This window comes from Musa acuminata, chromosome BXJ1-7, assembly GCF_036884655.1.
Source record: "Musa acuminata AAA Group cultivar baxijiao chromosome BXJ1-7, Cavendish_Baxijiao_AAA, whole genome shotgun sequence".
Classification (NCBI taxonomy): Eukaryota; Viridiplantae; Streptophyta; class Magnoliopsida; order Zingiberales; family Musaceae; genus Musa; species Musa acuminata.
The window spans coordinates 40612023-40625801 of NC_088333.1; the positions used below are offsets into that span (position 1 = coordinate 40612023).

Genomic DNA, 13779 nt, shown 5'->3' on the forward strand with positions numbered 1-13779 from the left:
CTGGATCTTAACTCAAATTCAAATGATCTTAGCTTTTATGCTATATCGATTTAACAATAATAGTAGTAGTGAATCCATGTAAAGAGAAATTAAATAAATAAATAAATAAATAAATATTTGCTATCAATTTATCAATTTTCTTATCATAAATTAATATTTTTTATCATAAAAAATAGCATAATATTCTTTTCTTATTAGTTGCCCTATACAAATGAGATTTTATTTTAAACCAGAAATAAACATCATATTATCAATTAATTTTTTTTTATCAAATTTGGTATTCATGATAATTGTTCGTTTTCCTTCCACTTGAACTTTACTATCATTTCCCATTTGCATTATCAAATGATTGAATTATCAAATCTTTGAAATAAATTTTTACCCTTTGTTATATGATTACCATATCCAAAATCCCAAAACTAAATAAATTTAAATTATTCTTCATCAGATGCTATAATGAAAATATTTTTTCATCCTTTTTTTACTATTATTTTTTTCATGATAATTTACATAATTTTTGTTCTAATAATATTTTTCAAGATGACCATTTTTTTTACAGTAATAGTATAGAGGTATATTTGGATTTTATTTCTGTACTAGCAATTTTTTTAATATATCTATTTTTTTATAAGAAAAATATTGATGGGTTTCTTTGTTACCGGTTCCTCTAACTCTCACTTGATTGGCCATATCCTTTGCCATAAGCACCAAATTTTTCATAGCCTATATCATTTTGTTTTCTCCATGAGATTTAGTTTTTGAATCTTTCTTTTGGTCCATTTATCTTTATTTGAAGAGCATATTTTTTAAGTTTCATCTGAAGATCTATTTATTTTTTATTTATGAATTGTTGGGTCCAACTCATATGGGTTTAGGCTGTATAATTGGGTCTTTGGGCTCAAATCAATAATTAAAATATATATATATATATATATATATATATATATATATATATAGGGCTGCGAACGTGAGAGAGGGTAGCGTGCGTGCAGAGAACGACAGCAGCGCATAGCGAGAGGAGAGAGAGAGAGAAATAGGGGGAATAAAAATAGGATTTTGAGTTTTCTGCCGGTTTATCAGTTTTAGCTCAAATTTTAGGTTAAATTTTATCAGTTTTAGCTCAAATTTTATATAGAGAATCATTGTAGTAAGCTCTATAATCATAATGGTGCTGATCTACATTTACTCTATTTGATGTACTTTCCTATGATATCTATTTTGTGAGACCTAAAATTCTTTTTGATGAGATCCATCCTGATGATGATATGTTATTGTTGAGCCAAGATCTATATTCTTGATGTTATTGTGATCCTCTAGTTATTCTAGAGAAGATTTACTGTAAACTTGTTATCATTAATAATGATAGTAGAAGTTTAAGGTGGATTACGGTCCCGTGATTTTTCCTGTATTGAGTTTTTCACGTTAAAATTTGATCTTACTATATGATTGATTTATTACTATATTGTTTATGATGTTATGATTGATATTTATATTTTGATATCAAGTTAGTATTTTGATGAGGAAATCATTTTGATACAAAGGAAAAAAATTATTCTGTTTTAATAGATTTTTCCTAACACAAGCACATTAATTTATCAATAGACAATTTACTTATTTCTTTGGCTTGTTACGTAGTAGGAGAAATCATATCAAATTGTGAAGATAAACTCCATAAAACTTTTTCTACTATAGTTTGATCTTTTAGATTTATTATAAGATCTCACTTGAATCATAATAATTTTTACTTTTGAAAATAGGATGAAATTATTAGGCACACTTACTATAATACTTACCTTCTTCTTCTTTTTTCTGGATTATTAATCTTCCTTTTTTTTTTAATCGACATACTCCTGTTGGTCTTCTTTGAATCAGGCTATGATACTACACTTATTGGCTTTTTATAAAACTTCAACGAGAAGGGAAAGGAAATAATAAAAGAAACTAGAAGTAGTTTTAGTCTATTGTACCATAGATTCATCTAAGAACATCTATTTATCTTAATCTAATTTTTTTTATCTTTTATTTTACCTAATTTTAACTAATTAGAACTTGGAACAAAGTTGATCAAGCAGAAACACGAGTGATCACGTTAATTGCCTGAAAGGATATCATATACATTGTGCAACTCATGTTTAGTGTGATCAACCTTTAACTGCAATTGAAAGGATATCATATATGATAAAAATGGATCTTAAATTGTCGAAATACACCCTAAGCAAGAAAATAATCTCATGAAGATGTTGGTTATTTTCATCGACGTGAACTATCGTTCGTTAATTATTTAAAAGTTGCATTTCACGCATCAATATCTCTCCAAAAATCATGCTTCCTAATGAGAAGAGAAAGAACATATCATCAACTACTAAACTAACGAACGATCATCACAATACTGTAATGTCTCACTTATTTGGGGTGCTACAAGGATCTTTTCCCATTTGAGTTATGTTTGGGAATACATCAATGTCAATATAAGATGAGTTGACCCTCTGTATATTGTAGGGCCCTCGCAATATTGTAATGCGTCTAACAAAGACGTCCACAGCTCTTCTTTGAATATGTCTATTATTTCAACTGTTATTTTTATAATCTTATCCTCTATTAGGATTAAGCCTACTTGTTATGATTGCAAACATTTTTTTCCAATTCAATATTTCCTAATAATTTTGCATATCCATATCAACATCCTTGTCTTAATACCACTATTTTTTCTTAGCATGTTTTTTATTTATCCATCTATGTTTGTAACATTCGGTACGATAGTACATATTGATCCAATAAGAGATCTATACCAATAGGTAACCATTAGATTTGGTTCGAATGATCCATTTGATCGTTTGAACCATTTCAAAGGATTTTTAAACCCTTTATACCCCTCATTCACTCCCCTACTCTCTCTCTGAATTTTTTACTCTCTTAATCTTTTTTTAACAAGAACAAAGTATATCCATCGATCAATCCATTTCCTACTTCATTCATTTAAATCATAAATTTTAACTCGAAATTAAATAATTCAAATCATTTATTTTTAGATAATTTAATACCAACAAAAGGACAATTTAGAACATGTAATAAAGTTACTCCTTAAAGTTCGAAAACAAAATGTATCACTATTTTATTTCGTAATTTAAAATATTTCTACTTAAATTGTTCTAAATTTATAATTATTTTTAACTTAAAAATCTTAATCTAAGTTTTTCTTTTATTTTTTATAATATTTTTGAGGGTTTTCCTATGCCATCGACATTTCTAGTTGTCTCAACACTCAGCACACTAGTATGATGCGGTATGTATAATACCAACTATCTATCGGTCCGGTCTGAACTAATAAGATGAAACTTGGTTCACATCCATTAATTATATAATACTTAAGCCCATTTCAGTAAAAATAGAGGAAATTAAGGGAGAAAAAAAATCAACACAGGAAATCGATCTCTTTTCTTTTTTCTATTTGCTTAATCTCTTATAAGCAAATAATATTAATTCATGATCATATCTTGCAATTCTAATCTTCCTCTCGAAAATATTCTTATATTCTTGCTAGCTTAACCCGTGTTTAATATTCTGGCAACAAAATATGAAGCAAAAGATGGGGAACAACTGACAAGCTCACCATCTGGATCAGCAATTCTTGCCAATCGAAGTGCATCAGAATTTGCCAGATCTGCATTCGCTGGTGAAACTGCTAATATAATGCAAGTCTTACGTTTGATGTACGACGAAATCATCATTCTAATCCTGGCTTCAGTGTCATTTGCTTGGTCACCAAGTGGCACCTTTGTTGTTCCAGGCAAGTCAACGAGAGTGATCTCAAGAACACACTGGGAAAACAGCCCTTCTGACCCTGCTCCATCTGTTTTGGCCCACAGTTACAAGAGCATCGGAACCCAATGCATCCACTGCGGGGTTCGAAGAAGATTAGTGCTCGAGGCCTCATCGCCCACCGTAAACCCAATGCGGATCGAAGCGAGGGTTTGTGGGTTACCGAGGGAAGAAAGCGAAAGCAGGGGAGGGTAGTATGGTCACTTCGAGTCCCGCAAACAGACAGACGACTCCGTCTCCATTGCGTCATCCATTAACTTTCACGGTCGATTTTTTAGTCGTATATAAACGGTATGCGGACAACCAGAGCAAGCTAGGCGGGGGCCACCAGGACCGTTGTTGGGACCCGCACGACGCTCGAAGAAGGCAACCGCTACTCCTTTCTTTCCCCATCTTGAATCGAACGGGTGAAAGCTAGCAAATCATGTAATCTCTGAAGCACAGATTAAATCCAATAAAATAGATGGATGTAATTGAAATCGAAAATTACTATTTTCACTCAATAACTCGAAATTTTCCAACCAATTATATTATTCACAAAAAAAAGTATAACCTTTTTCGGAGCATTGGGTGCCAATCGATATTTACTCGTCCAAACAGCCTGTGTCACAACAAAACTCATTATAAGATATATGATAATTAAGCACTTGTCACACTATGTTATACATTTTTCAACATGAAAGCATTTTACAATAAAAAGAACGATATCTATGGTTTTTTTTTTTTTTTTGCCTTTTGACTCAAAAAACTCAGTAGTGTATGAAATCAATGCTACTGTACGTTTACAAGTATTAACTAACTATGGGAACATATCAGCAAGCTTTTGAGTTTCATCAAAATATATCTATGCAAAAATTAAAATTAGAAGAATATATATGTGTGTGATTTTGTCTAAAACAAGTATAACATAATACATCACTTGAAGAAACAAATCCATCAGAAACTTTAGCTTACCGGTAACTAATATGATTGTGACAGAACTCATCAAAAACTAAATAATAGACCAATTGCATTGTTCATAGAGCTCAGCCCAGTGATGGATGAATTAGTCTCAGTTCTAGTTACTGAGATAAACAACAGCAGGATTACCTCCATGGAAAGCCATGAATGGTGGTCTGATACCACAAAGTGTGTGAAGCCATAAATGGTGAGTTCTATCTACCATGTACTTCTGTATCATATAAAGATTAAGCGATGGCTGCCCTTGTTGTAGCCTCTCATATAGAAACACCCAACCCACAGGAGCATCAGCCAATCCAAGATGCTTGTAACTAATTTTATGTGCAAACTCTGCAGCAACAAAGAGGTCCTCGAACAGCCATGGAACACTAACAGGTACATGGTATGGGAAAAAGAATGAAAACAAGATTCAAGCACCCATCGAACTGACATCAAGGAAGAATCAAGGCGATCCTCCAAGGTACATAGTTACCGTCTCCATGATCTGCAGTATCAACTATTGCATGTCTGAGCTCCACAATCAAATAATTGGAAGTTTAGAGAACAGTGGGCCTGCCGAAAACAACAAAACAAGGGGAAAAAAATTGATCGACAAGGAAAATTTGTCAATTGAAGGGAAGTGAGTTTTACTTAACAAAAATACCCCAGAAATTTTATGAATTGTATCTTCAAATCAGGCCCTTCCCATCACATTCTTCTCGGCACACAGAAGGACAGACATGTAAACAACACACATGAACACAATTGAACAAAACTCATACAGATCGAAAAAGCATATGGATTATCCAAAATGTTTACCTTTCATTCTCTCCCAAGAAACCAATTCTTCCCCTGGCTTCTACATAAGACCACTTAAAATTACAACTTATCTAATATAACAGTGGTAATCAGAAACTACCTCCTAAATCGCATAACCTGCCCACTAGATATCTCAATTTCATTCTGGTCCCAGATTGTACTCCCAGAAGCAATTGAACAATATGCATGCTTTGGGATCAATTGCTAGCATGACACTGCAAAAGCACTCTAGGAAAACAAATTAAAGCTATATTCTGAACAACTATATCTTAGTCTTCACTAAGCAGCTTACATCATCCAAAAGATAAGAAGAGTTCTCACGAAGAGAAAAACATTCATTTAAGGTCATATTTTTCCTGACATGCAAGTGAAAAAGAAAAGCACAAGACTCTTGTAATGACATCAATTTCTAAATAGTTGCAAATAGATTGAACATCTTTACTTTGTAGCTATCCAAAATTGTGCAAGCAAAAGCAAATTAAATTGTTAGTGAGACACACAAAGACACAAAAGCTATGATTTAAAAAGCGCTAGGCGTCAAAAGACGCCAAGGTCCAAAAACGCCCAAGGCACTAGGCGCTCGACCGAGCGAAGTGATACGCTAAAATATAAAAATATATAATATAATTAATAAATATAATTATTTAAATTTTTAAATAAAAATATGCTATTAAATTAATCTAATAAATACAAATACTATTACTAGTATACAGTATACTGTTAACTGTATATTGTATACTGTTAATAGTATACTATCAAAAGAGAAGAGTGTAAGGGAAGAGTCGGAAGATCGAGGGTGTTGACTGAGAAGAGCGGGAGCGGCAGCTGCGAGCGATGACAGTGGCAGCGGCAGTGAAAACGGGAGCGGCAAGCGGCGACAGTGGCACCGACAGCAGCGAGCAGCGGGAGTGGGAGCGGGAGCGGAAGTGGCGAGCGGAGACAGTGGCAACGGTAGCAGCGAGCAGAGACAGTGGCAACGGTACCAACGACAACGGGAGTGAGAGCGACGAGCGGCGATAGTGGGAGCGACAGCGAGAGCGGCGACAATAGCAGCGGCAATAGCATGAACATATCATCCCTAGTAGTTGCACCAGAGTTTGAAATCTACCTAATTGAGGTATCTACAACTCTTTATGAATTTGACAATAAGGCTATAAACAACTATGTACATTCACAAGAGATTTTTTATCCTTGGTTGAAGTAAAAGAGCATAGGTAAACCTTTTTGCTTAAGAAAAATATTCTAAACTTCCTACAAGTTCTATTCAAAGTTTACATAGCTAGAACTTCGATTTAAATGTCAAAATAATGCATCTATATGCCAATTGTCAGCCTAGGAAATTTTCTAATAATAATTTCCTTTGCTAGAATCGGAAAATGATAGATAAAAAAATGTGTTTATGCATAACAAATATATCATATTAAAGTACCTGACTACACTATCTTCAGTAAGAAAATCAGTCGGATTAAAATAATTACTTACACAGGTCATTAATATAGGCAATTGCTAAAAATTGATTCTCTTAGCATACCATCAAGCACGAATGATAATGCATAGAACTCTAAGTGCTTGTAACTCCAAGATTCATTCTTGTGTAAATTAAGTAAACTACAGCAGAAGCAAACTCCAAGACCCAGGTGAAGAATTCAGAAGACAAAGTCATGATCGGATAATACTGACATCAAAAACATGTTGGCAAAATATTATGTGTGCACATAACCTGATGGTGTATGTGCACCCACAGGTTGAGAGTTCAAACCATCACAATGACACTACTGTGCACCTGTAGTCTGTCCTCCTCTGTGAGGATCTACCACCCCTAGATGGGGCCTGATGCGCCCAAGAAATGTCAAATGAAAAAAGAAAAAGAATCATAGTAGCAGTAATTGAACAACAGAATATACTTCTCTAACTATAGAACATTTTTTTTAAAGAACCTACAACAATAAATAGTTGTCACAAAAAAAAAAGGCAGATAACTAAAAAAACAGATCAATTACCAAAACAATTCAATACATAACATGGTCAAAAGATAATGAAAGCTTAGAGATGCAATTACAATTTATAAACTACACCAAACATTCTAACAAGACAAGAAAAACAAAATTCTATTCTAAAAGTAGTAAATTGCAGAAACAACAAGTAAATATTATGCATGTAGAGATTTCTATATGATAAGAGAAAAGAACATTAATCATCAATTTTCAAATATAATTCAATACGTAACTGCAGAGATTTCCATATAATAAGAGAAAAGAACATTAATCATCTATTTTCAAATATATTTCAATACGTAACCTGTCGATTGGCAGAAATTTTTTGAGGGAAAAGGAAAAACGCAACGGGTTCATTCTCGACATTGACCTGGCATTTCCTTGGGGCTTGAGGGGCCACTACCGGGGCTAAGGATGGCCCTTCCCAACCCGGGCAGATTCGAGACGATCCCCACGAAGTAGAACAGGATCACGAGCCCAACTACCCAGGGCATCAGTATGAACCCGATCAGGAACGTGACGAACCCGCAGAGCATCAACGCCAGCGACGCCCCGAGGAGGAGAGAGGCGAACCGTGCCGGCGACATCCGTGTCGGCACCCGCCTCCTCGCCGTCGCCGCATCAACCGGTGGCCGCGAGGGTGCGTCGGCAGGCGGGGGCGCGAGGTGAGGGGTGCGGAGGACCTCGAGGAGGAGAGCGCAGAGCTCGTAGAGAAGCCGCGATGGCTGGTCGCCTCCCGTCATGTCCAGATTCTAAGAAGAAACCCTAAACAGAGGACTAAAACGCTGGTGGGAGAAGACGAAGAGGGGAGGCGGACGGAATTGATTGATATGGTGGCATTTTGAAATGAAGTTGAACGCGATTCCGTCGTTTGTAATATATATATATTGTGATGACAAAAGAGTAAACAAAAGCTTTATTATGCAAAAAAAAAAAAAAAGGAAAAAGGAGAAAAGGTCGGTCAAATCGAGGATAAAAAAGAGGATAAGGTTGAGCGATATCGGCTCACTTTTAGGATTTATCTCGACACGTTCCCGGAAATATCTGCTTGGTTTCCGTCCGTTCTCCGTGGAGAGACTTCGTTGCCGATTAGCTTCCACGGAGGAAAGGGATAGAAATAAACAAAAGAAGGTTTCGTAAAAATACTAGAAGATATTTAAATGTATTTGATATAAAGAAGAACGTTACCTTATGATTTGACTTTTCATGGCCAATCTGTGAGTGTTCGTTCTAAGAGAAGCTCTCAAGCATTATTTGATTCAATCTCATTTTACAAGCCTCATGATTGATATTTCTGAATAGTTGATCTGGCCATCCACCTTGCAATGACTGCAGGGAGATCAATTACAGGTACAAACCAAATCCAGGACATCAAGCTCGTCAGCTTCCGCGAAAGCCCAAGTCTGTATCAGTGAATCCTCCAAAACGAAACATTAAATATGTGTCTGAAACAAGAATTTCTTGGAGAATGATTTATACTGCAGATGAGTAGAAGCAGATAACACAAAATTCATAGCTCCAGCCACCGTGAGTTGCAGAATGTCAAAGACCATGATATAGGCTCCTAGATGACTGATTCCAGAAGTGGTCAGTAACTAAATGCAGATAACTCCATCAAACAAGTAGCTTGAGAAATCCTGACAGAGGAAGGATGATGAGACTCTGCTCTGTTCGATGACAGCTCTCGGAGGATACCCTAACTAATTCCAAGAGAAGGGAAGAGCTTGAGAGGTCCCATCGGAGGGGCCTTCGTCCCCGATATGAAATATACTCTGACAATGGATATCAGCATCGGTAGCATCATCGGAAGCCAAGACAGTGCTCACATGATTGTTGCCCATGACCGAACACGAGTATTCCACCGGTGAAACATTTCTTGGTGCAGAGTGAGAGTACCGTGTGACATTGCCATACTGCAAACTTGGAACAAGAGGCTCAGCCATGGGGATTTGATCAGATGATGGCATACCATGGCTTAGTTTGATGCCCGATGTCTGTGTCGGCGATGACAGAAGAGAGAGAGCACAATCGGAGTGGAGTACTTGGGATAGCCCATTGGAGAACATCTTGTTGCTGCTGCTGCCGACTCCAGACATGGTGCTTGTCATAAAATGTGTTTGGCCTACTAAAGATCCAAGTGTGCTTATGCTGCTGAGGCTGGTCTCGCTCTCTTGCAAGAAAGGGAACTGCTTTCTTTCCTTGCTGTAGCGGTGAGAAGAGTCGGAAAGAAAAGGGTTCCTGTTGATGATGAGATCTGCAACTGTGCACTGTGTATATCCTGTGCTGTCCTCTGTTTTGACAATTCCAGCCCAGTTTGATTCTGTTGAGGTGGGTGGAAAGATTTGAGGGTATGCCAAGTATTTGGTTCCTGTACATGCAAGAAACAATTTATATGGACAATAGGAGGTCGATTGATTCTGTCAATGATTAGGAGTAGACTTCCCTAGAGACAAGACACAAATGCAAAGTTCTGCAAACATCATTTACTACATATCTACTAAGGTGTCATTGGAGTCATTTGGCAACTGCAGCAACTACTGAATAACATCATGAACGATTGAGTCATAAATAGCTAGTGCTTGCAAAATTACTTTGTTGTCAGTTCAATTCAGCTTATTAAGAAGATTCAAGTATTACTGGTTGTTCAATGACAAATGCATGAACGATAATGAGCTTTGTCCATGCTGCATAAGAACATGACCAGCTCCATGGCATGGACAACAATGCACGAGGCACATTCCTTGCCAACCTTAGCTGGCAAGCCGTCATCGTGCCACATCACATATATTGGTCATCCTTATTACAAGGAAATTAATCATAGAGGCATTGACAGTAGAAAGATGCACATGCTTAAAATTGGCAGGTTTTCAGCTGGGTGCTGAAGAAGATAATATTAAGCCATGAGGGTCTAATCATAAGCAACAAAATTTGAACTGCAGCGAGAGATTAAGAAAAAAAGCAGAAATTTTAAGAATGATGCCACAATCCAAGTGATCCTAAACTAGCTACCTGAATTTACAGAACTCGGCTGGGGTTTCCTTCGACGTCTGTTGTGTCCATCAAGACGCTTCCTGCAGCTACGCTTTACCTCATCAAACTCTACAAGCAAATGAAATCTGCAGGAATAGATTATTCAGGATAAGGAAATTGATTCATCAGGAAATTGAAATCTACAAGCAAATGAATTCCGCAGGAATAAATTTAAGGAATAAATCCCCACTGAAATCGGTTTTCTAGAATGTGTTGAAGAAGATAGAAGTCACATTGGGACACCAAAAAGGATCTTAACTGGAGCATGAACAATTTCATAAGCCAAATAACAAGATGGAAATATACACACCGAAACTTCGAAAAAAAAAAAAAACTATCACACCAATTTTCAGAGAACAATATCATTTTGCTGCAAAAAGAGAACAAATACACACAAAGGCAACTTCAAGTTATACCAGCAAGAATCCCCTCAATAAAGTTATAAGAGGCTGAAGTGGAGAAAAATTGAACCTACAAGCAATAAGTAAACAACAGGTGCGGATAGGTACAATCTTGCAAACATATCACAACAGATAACTGCAACAGAGACTGAAAACCCGTACAGAATTCATCATCTTGATGGACAATATCCATTATGAATACAGACTTGAATCAAAGATTTAAAGACAGAAAAGGACAAAATAAGTTATGAAACAAAAGTAAAAAAGAACACTAAAAAATACTTTCAAATCCATGTTAAATTGATATAGCCAACAATATGTTTGCATACACCAGTGATAAGCAAAAAGGTAACCTGATTATCATCCAACTTCAGAGGAAGCTGTTCTTCAACATTCAAAACAAAATACTAAAGTGAGATTAAAGTAAGGTACCTAATAAATATTGTTAGATCCATTAAGACACTTCTAAATAATTATGTCATAACTGTTAGATTAAATAATGCTTCAAATCAATCAAACTACAGAAATGTCAGATGAATTTATGATATCAAATATCACAAACAAGAACACGAGAAAGGTTATGCCAGGATAAACTTGTTATCCTTCATTAAGATACTCTTATATAATAGTGCCAGGATAGGTACAAAGTAACCATTTGCAGTGTTATTCACTAAAATAATTGGATCCTTCATATCTAATTGATAGTGCACTCAAGAATGCTGGAAAACAAGTTTTATGCATTTTAAAGTTACTGACTAGAGGTTTCGCATCCTTTTCTCCGTCCCCTTTGCAAGATTTCTTATTTTCCCGAAGCAAAACTCAACCTTAAGAACACTCAAAGAACCAAAGAAAACCAAAAAAGATGATTAAAAAAGTGCACAATACGATCCAGAACAGGCAGTAACTTTAAATAGTTATACAACAGATTATGAGTAATTGATGTGCGTAGATACTGCAGACTTTGCTACACATAACAAGGGTGTTATACCAGTTTTTATGAATTCAACAGGATGAATACAGATGAAGGGCTTTCCCTTATGACATTGAGCAGTTCCAAGATCAGAAAACAACGAAATACTGCAAATAGAAAGCATCTACCTAGATCAAATAAGCATGAAGGGCCACCGTGATACTGCATAAAAGACCCAAGCAACCTGCCCTACGTGAACCAAAACGTCGGAGGAACTCCTGTTTCATTACCTGCTGCACTGCTGGCAGAAGCGTTGCTCTTGGCCGCCGACCAGAACCACAGGAGTCTTGGAGTGAGCCTCACAGACCTTGTGGCGGCGGTGGTATTCCCTGCACTTGCTAAGATCTGCTTTGCACCCATCAACCAAGCACGAGGCAATCTGGCTCGCATTGCTCGAAGCCCGTTGCCTCTTCGATGGACCAGAAGATGAAGATACCATCGTCGTAGACGAGATCCTGGGGTGGTCCTTCCACCTGTATGATGACCCAGAATCACCCACTCCCCCAAGCTTCAGATCGATGGAGCAACCCGGACCGCTCAAGGGGCTTCGCGGGGCAGAACCGCCGGTTGGTCCGGCCACCAAGGAGCCGAGGCTTGGTACGGCGTCACGATCCAATTCGGCCAAATCCCATGGGGGGATCTTCAGATCCCAGTCCATGAAAGCAACACCTCAAAGCGCCCTACAGCTATGTTATGCACTGAGCTCTTATCTCTTTCACCCTATCGTAACCTTTTCCTTTCTTTCCCTTTCCTTCCTCTTGTCACTCTCTCCTCACACCAAACTACACTTCTCTGCCTCTCTCTGTCAAATCTTGCGTCCTTCCTCACCAATTCATGTCACAACACACTAGGGCTCCCCCTCTACAGATTCAAGCACGGCCTTAATCAAAGAGAACCGAGACCAGAGGAGATCCCAACAGAGACAAGTGGCAACCTGGATAAGAAGCGAAGAAAGAGGGGAGTGGGACTGCGTGAACCAGGAATAGGGTTGACAAGCCAAAAAACCAAGTTGGCCCCCAGCAGCCGGATCAAGAAACCCAGTCTTGGCAAACGGGTGGAAAGAAGCAAATCAAGAAGCAAGCCTAGGAATCAAAGAACAGGTAAACCAACTGCAGGGCCAAGACTAACAAACAAAATGGACTGATCTTGGCAAGAGATCTCATAGTGCAAGAAGCAAATCGAGAAGTAAAGATAAGAATCCAAGAACACGTAAGCCAGCAGCACGCCGGGAAGTAATCAGCGGCAGAATTGATTTGTAAGTCACAAATCCCCAAGGAACCTAGCAAAGATGAAACAGAGGAGGAGGAAGATTTGGAAGGTGGGGAGTGGGGGGTTAAAGCAAAAGCACAAGCCCAAAAGGTTAATAGGCAGCAGTGGCAGTAAGTGGCGGAACTGGTTTTAAGCTCCCCAACCATTCAGTTCCTGAGATGGGGACATCAAAGAGGAACAATAAATGTGAAGGGAGAAGAGGAGGTAGGTTCCACTCTGCTCACATTACCAGCACCCAATGAGACTGAGCACAGATACAGGCAGGCATGGAGATGGGTTGGGACTACAATTATTGGCAGGACGGTCAAGTAAAGATGGACACCGGTAAGTAGTATTAAATGAGAGTGGGGGTGGGTTGGGGGAGAGAAGCCAAGAGGGGCAGCAAGACGAGTCCCTTGGCTGACATACGAGCCTGTTTTGTTGTTCCTTTTAGGTTTTTACTGTGAGTCATTATATACGAAAGAAAACAGGAGCTGGGACTAAAATAACAAGGTTGAGAGAGAGTGAGAGAGAGCGAGGAGGAGGAGGGGGGGCAGAC

At 37.6% G+C, this 13779-nt stretch overlaps 2 protein-coding genes across 4 annotated transcripts; both read right to left on the reverse strand.

Moving 5' to 3' along the window:
* Nucleotides 1-3662: 3662 nt before the first annotated feature.
* On the reverse strand, nucleotides 3663-13690 carry LOC135679398 (squamosa promoter-binding-like protein 16). 3 transcript variants are annotated; one of them, XM_065193127.1, is made up of 6 exons: nucleotides 12203-13690; nucleotides 10581-10687; nucleotides 8760-9939; nucleotides 4909-5331; nucleotides 4373-4420; nucleotides 3663-4252 (listed from the first exon to the last, which is right to left on the reverse strand). In XM_065193127.1, exons 1-3 carry the CDS (start codon nucleotides 12628-12630, stop codon nucleotides 9272-9274), a joined length of 1203 nt encoding a protein of 400 aa, XP_065049199.1. In that variant the 5' UTR covers nucleotides 12631-13690; the 3' UTR covers nucleotides 3663-4252; nucleotides 4373-4420; nucleotides 4909-5331; nucleotides 8760-9271. The 3 variants fall into 3 exon arrangements, with proteins under 3 accessions (XP_065049199.1, XP_065049198.1, XP_065049197.1); XM_065193126.1 differs by having other exon boundaries at nucleotides 4774-5331; XM_065193125.1 differs by having other exon boundaries at nucleotides 4373-5331.
* On the reverse strand, nucleotides 4290-8736 carry LOC135679399 (uncharacterized). Its single transcript, XM_065193128.1, has 2 exons — nucleotides 7942-8736; nucleotides 4290-5263 (listed from the first exon to the last, which is right to left on the reverse strand). The coding sequence occupies exons 1-2, from the start codon at nucleotides 8312-8314 to the stop codon at nucleotides 5211-5213; spliced, it is 426 nt and encodes a 141-aa protein (XP_065049200.1). The 5' UTR covers nucleotides 8315-8736; the 3' UTR covers nucleotides 4290-5210.
* Nucleotides 13691-13779: the final 89 nt, after the last annotated feature.

Excerpts from the sequence above, each read along its gene's own strand:
- LOC135679399 (XM_065193128.1), bottom strand. The coding sequence starts at position 8,314 with ATGACGGGAGGCGACCAGCCATCGCGGCTTCTCTACGAGCTCTGCGCT. Across the intron at positions 5,264-7,941 it reads AAGCCCCAAGGAAATGCCAG|ATCATGGAGACGGTAACTAT; the intron begins GTCAATGTCGAG and ends TTGATACTGCAG.
- LOC135679398 (XM_065193127.1), bottom strand. The coding sequence starts at position 12,630 with ATGGACTGGGATCTGAAGATCCCCCCATGGGATTTGGCCGAATTGGAT. Across the intron at positions 10,688-12,202 it reads TTCTGCCAGCAGTGCAGCAG|ATTTCATTTGCTTGTAGAGT; the intron begins GTAATGAAACAG and ends CTATTCCTGCAG. Across the intron at positions 9,940-10,580 it reads GCCGAGTTCTGTAAATTCAG|GAACCAAATACTTGGCATAC; the intron begins GTAGCTAGTTTA and ends TTGCATGTACAG.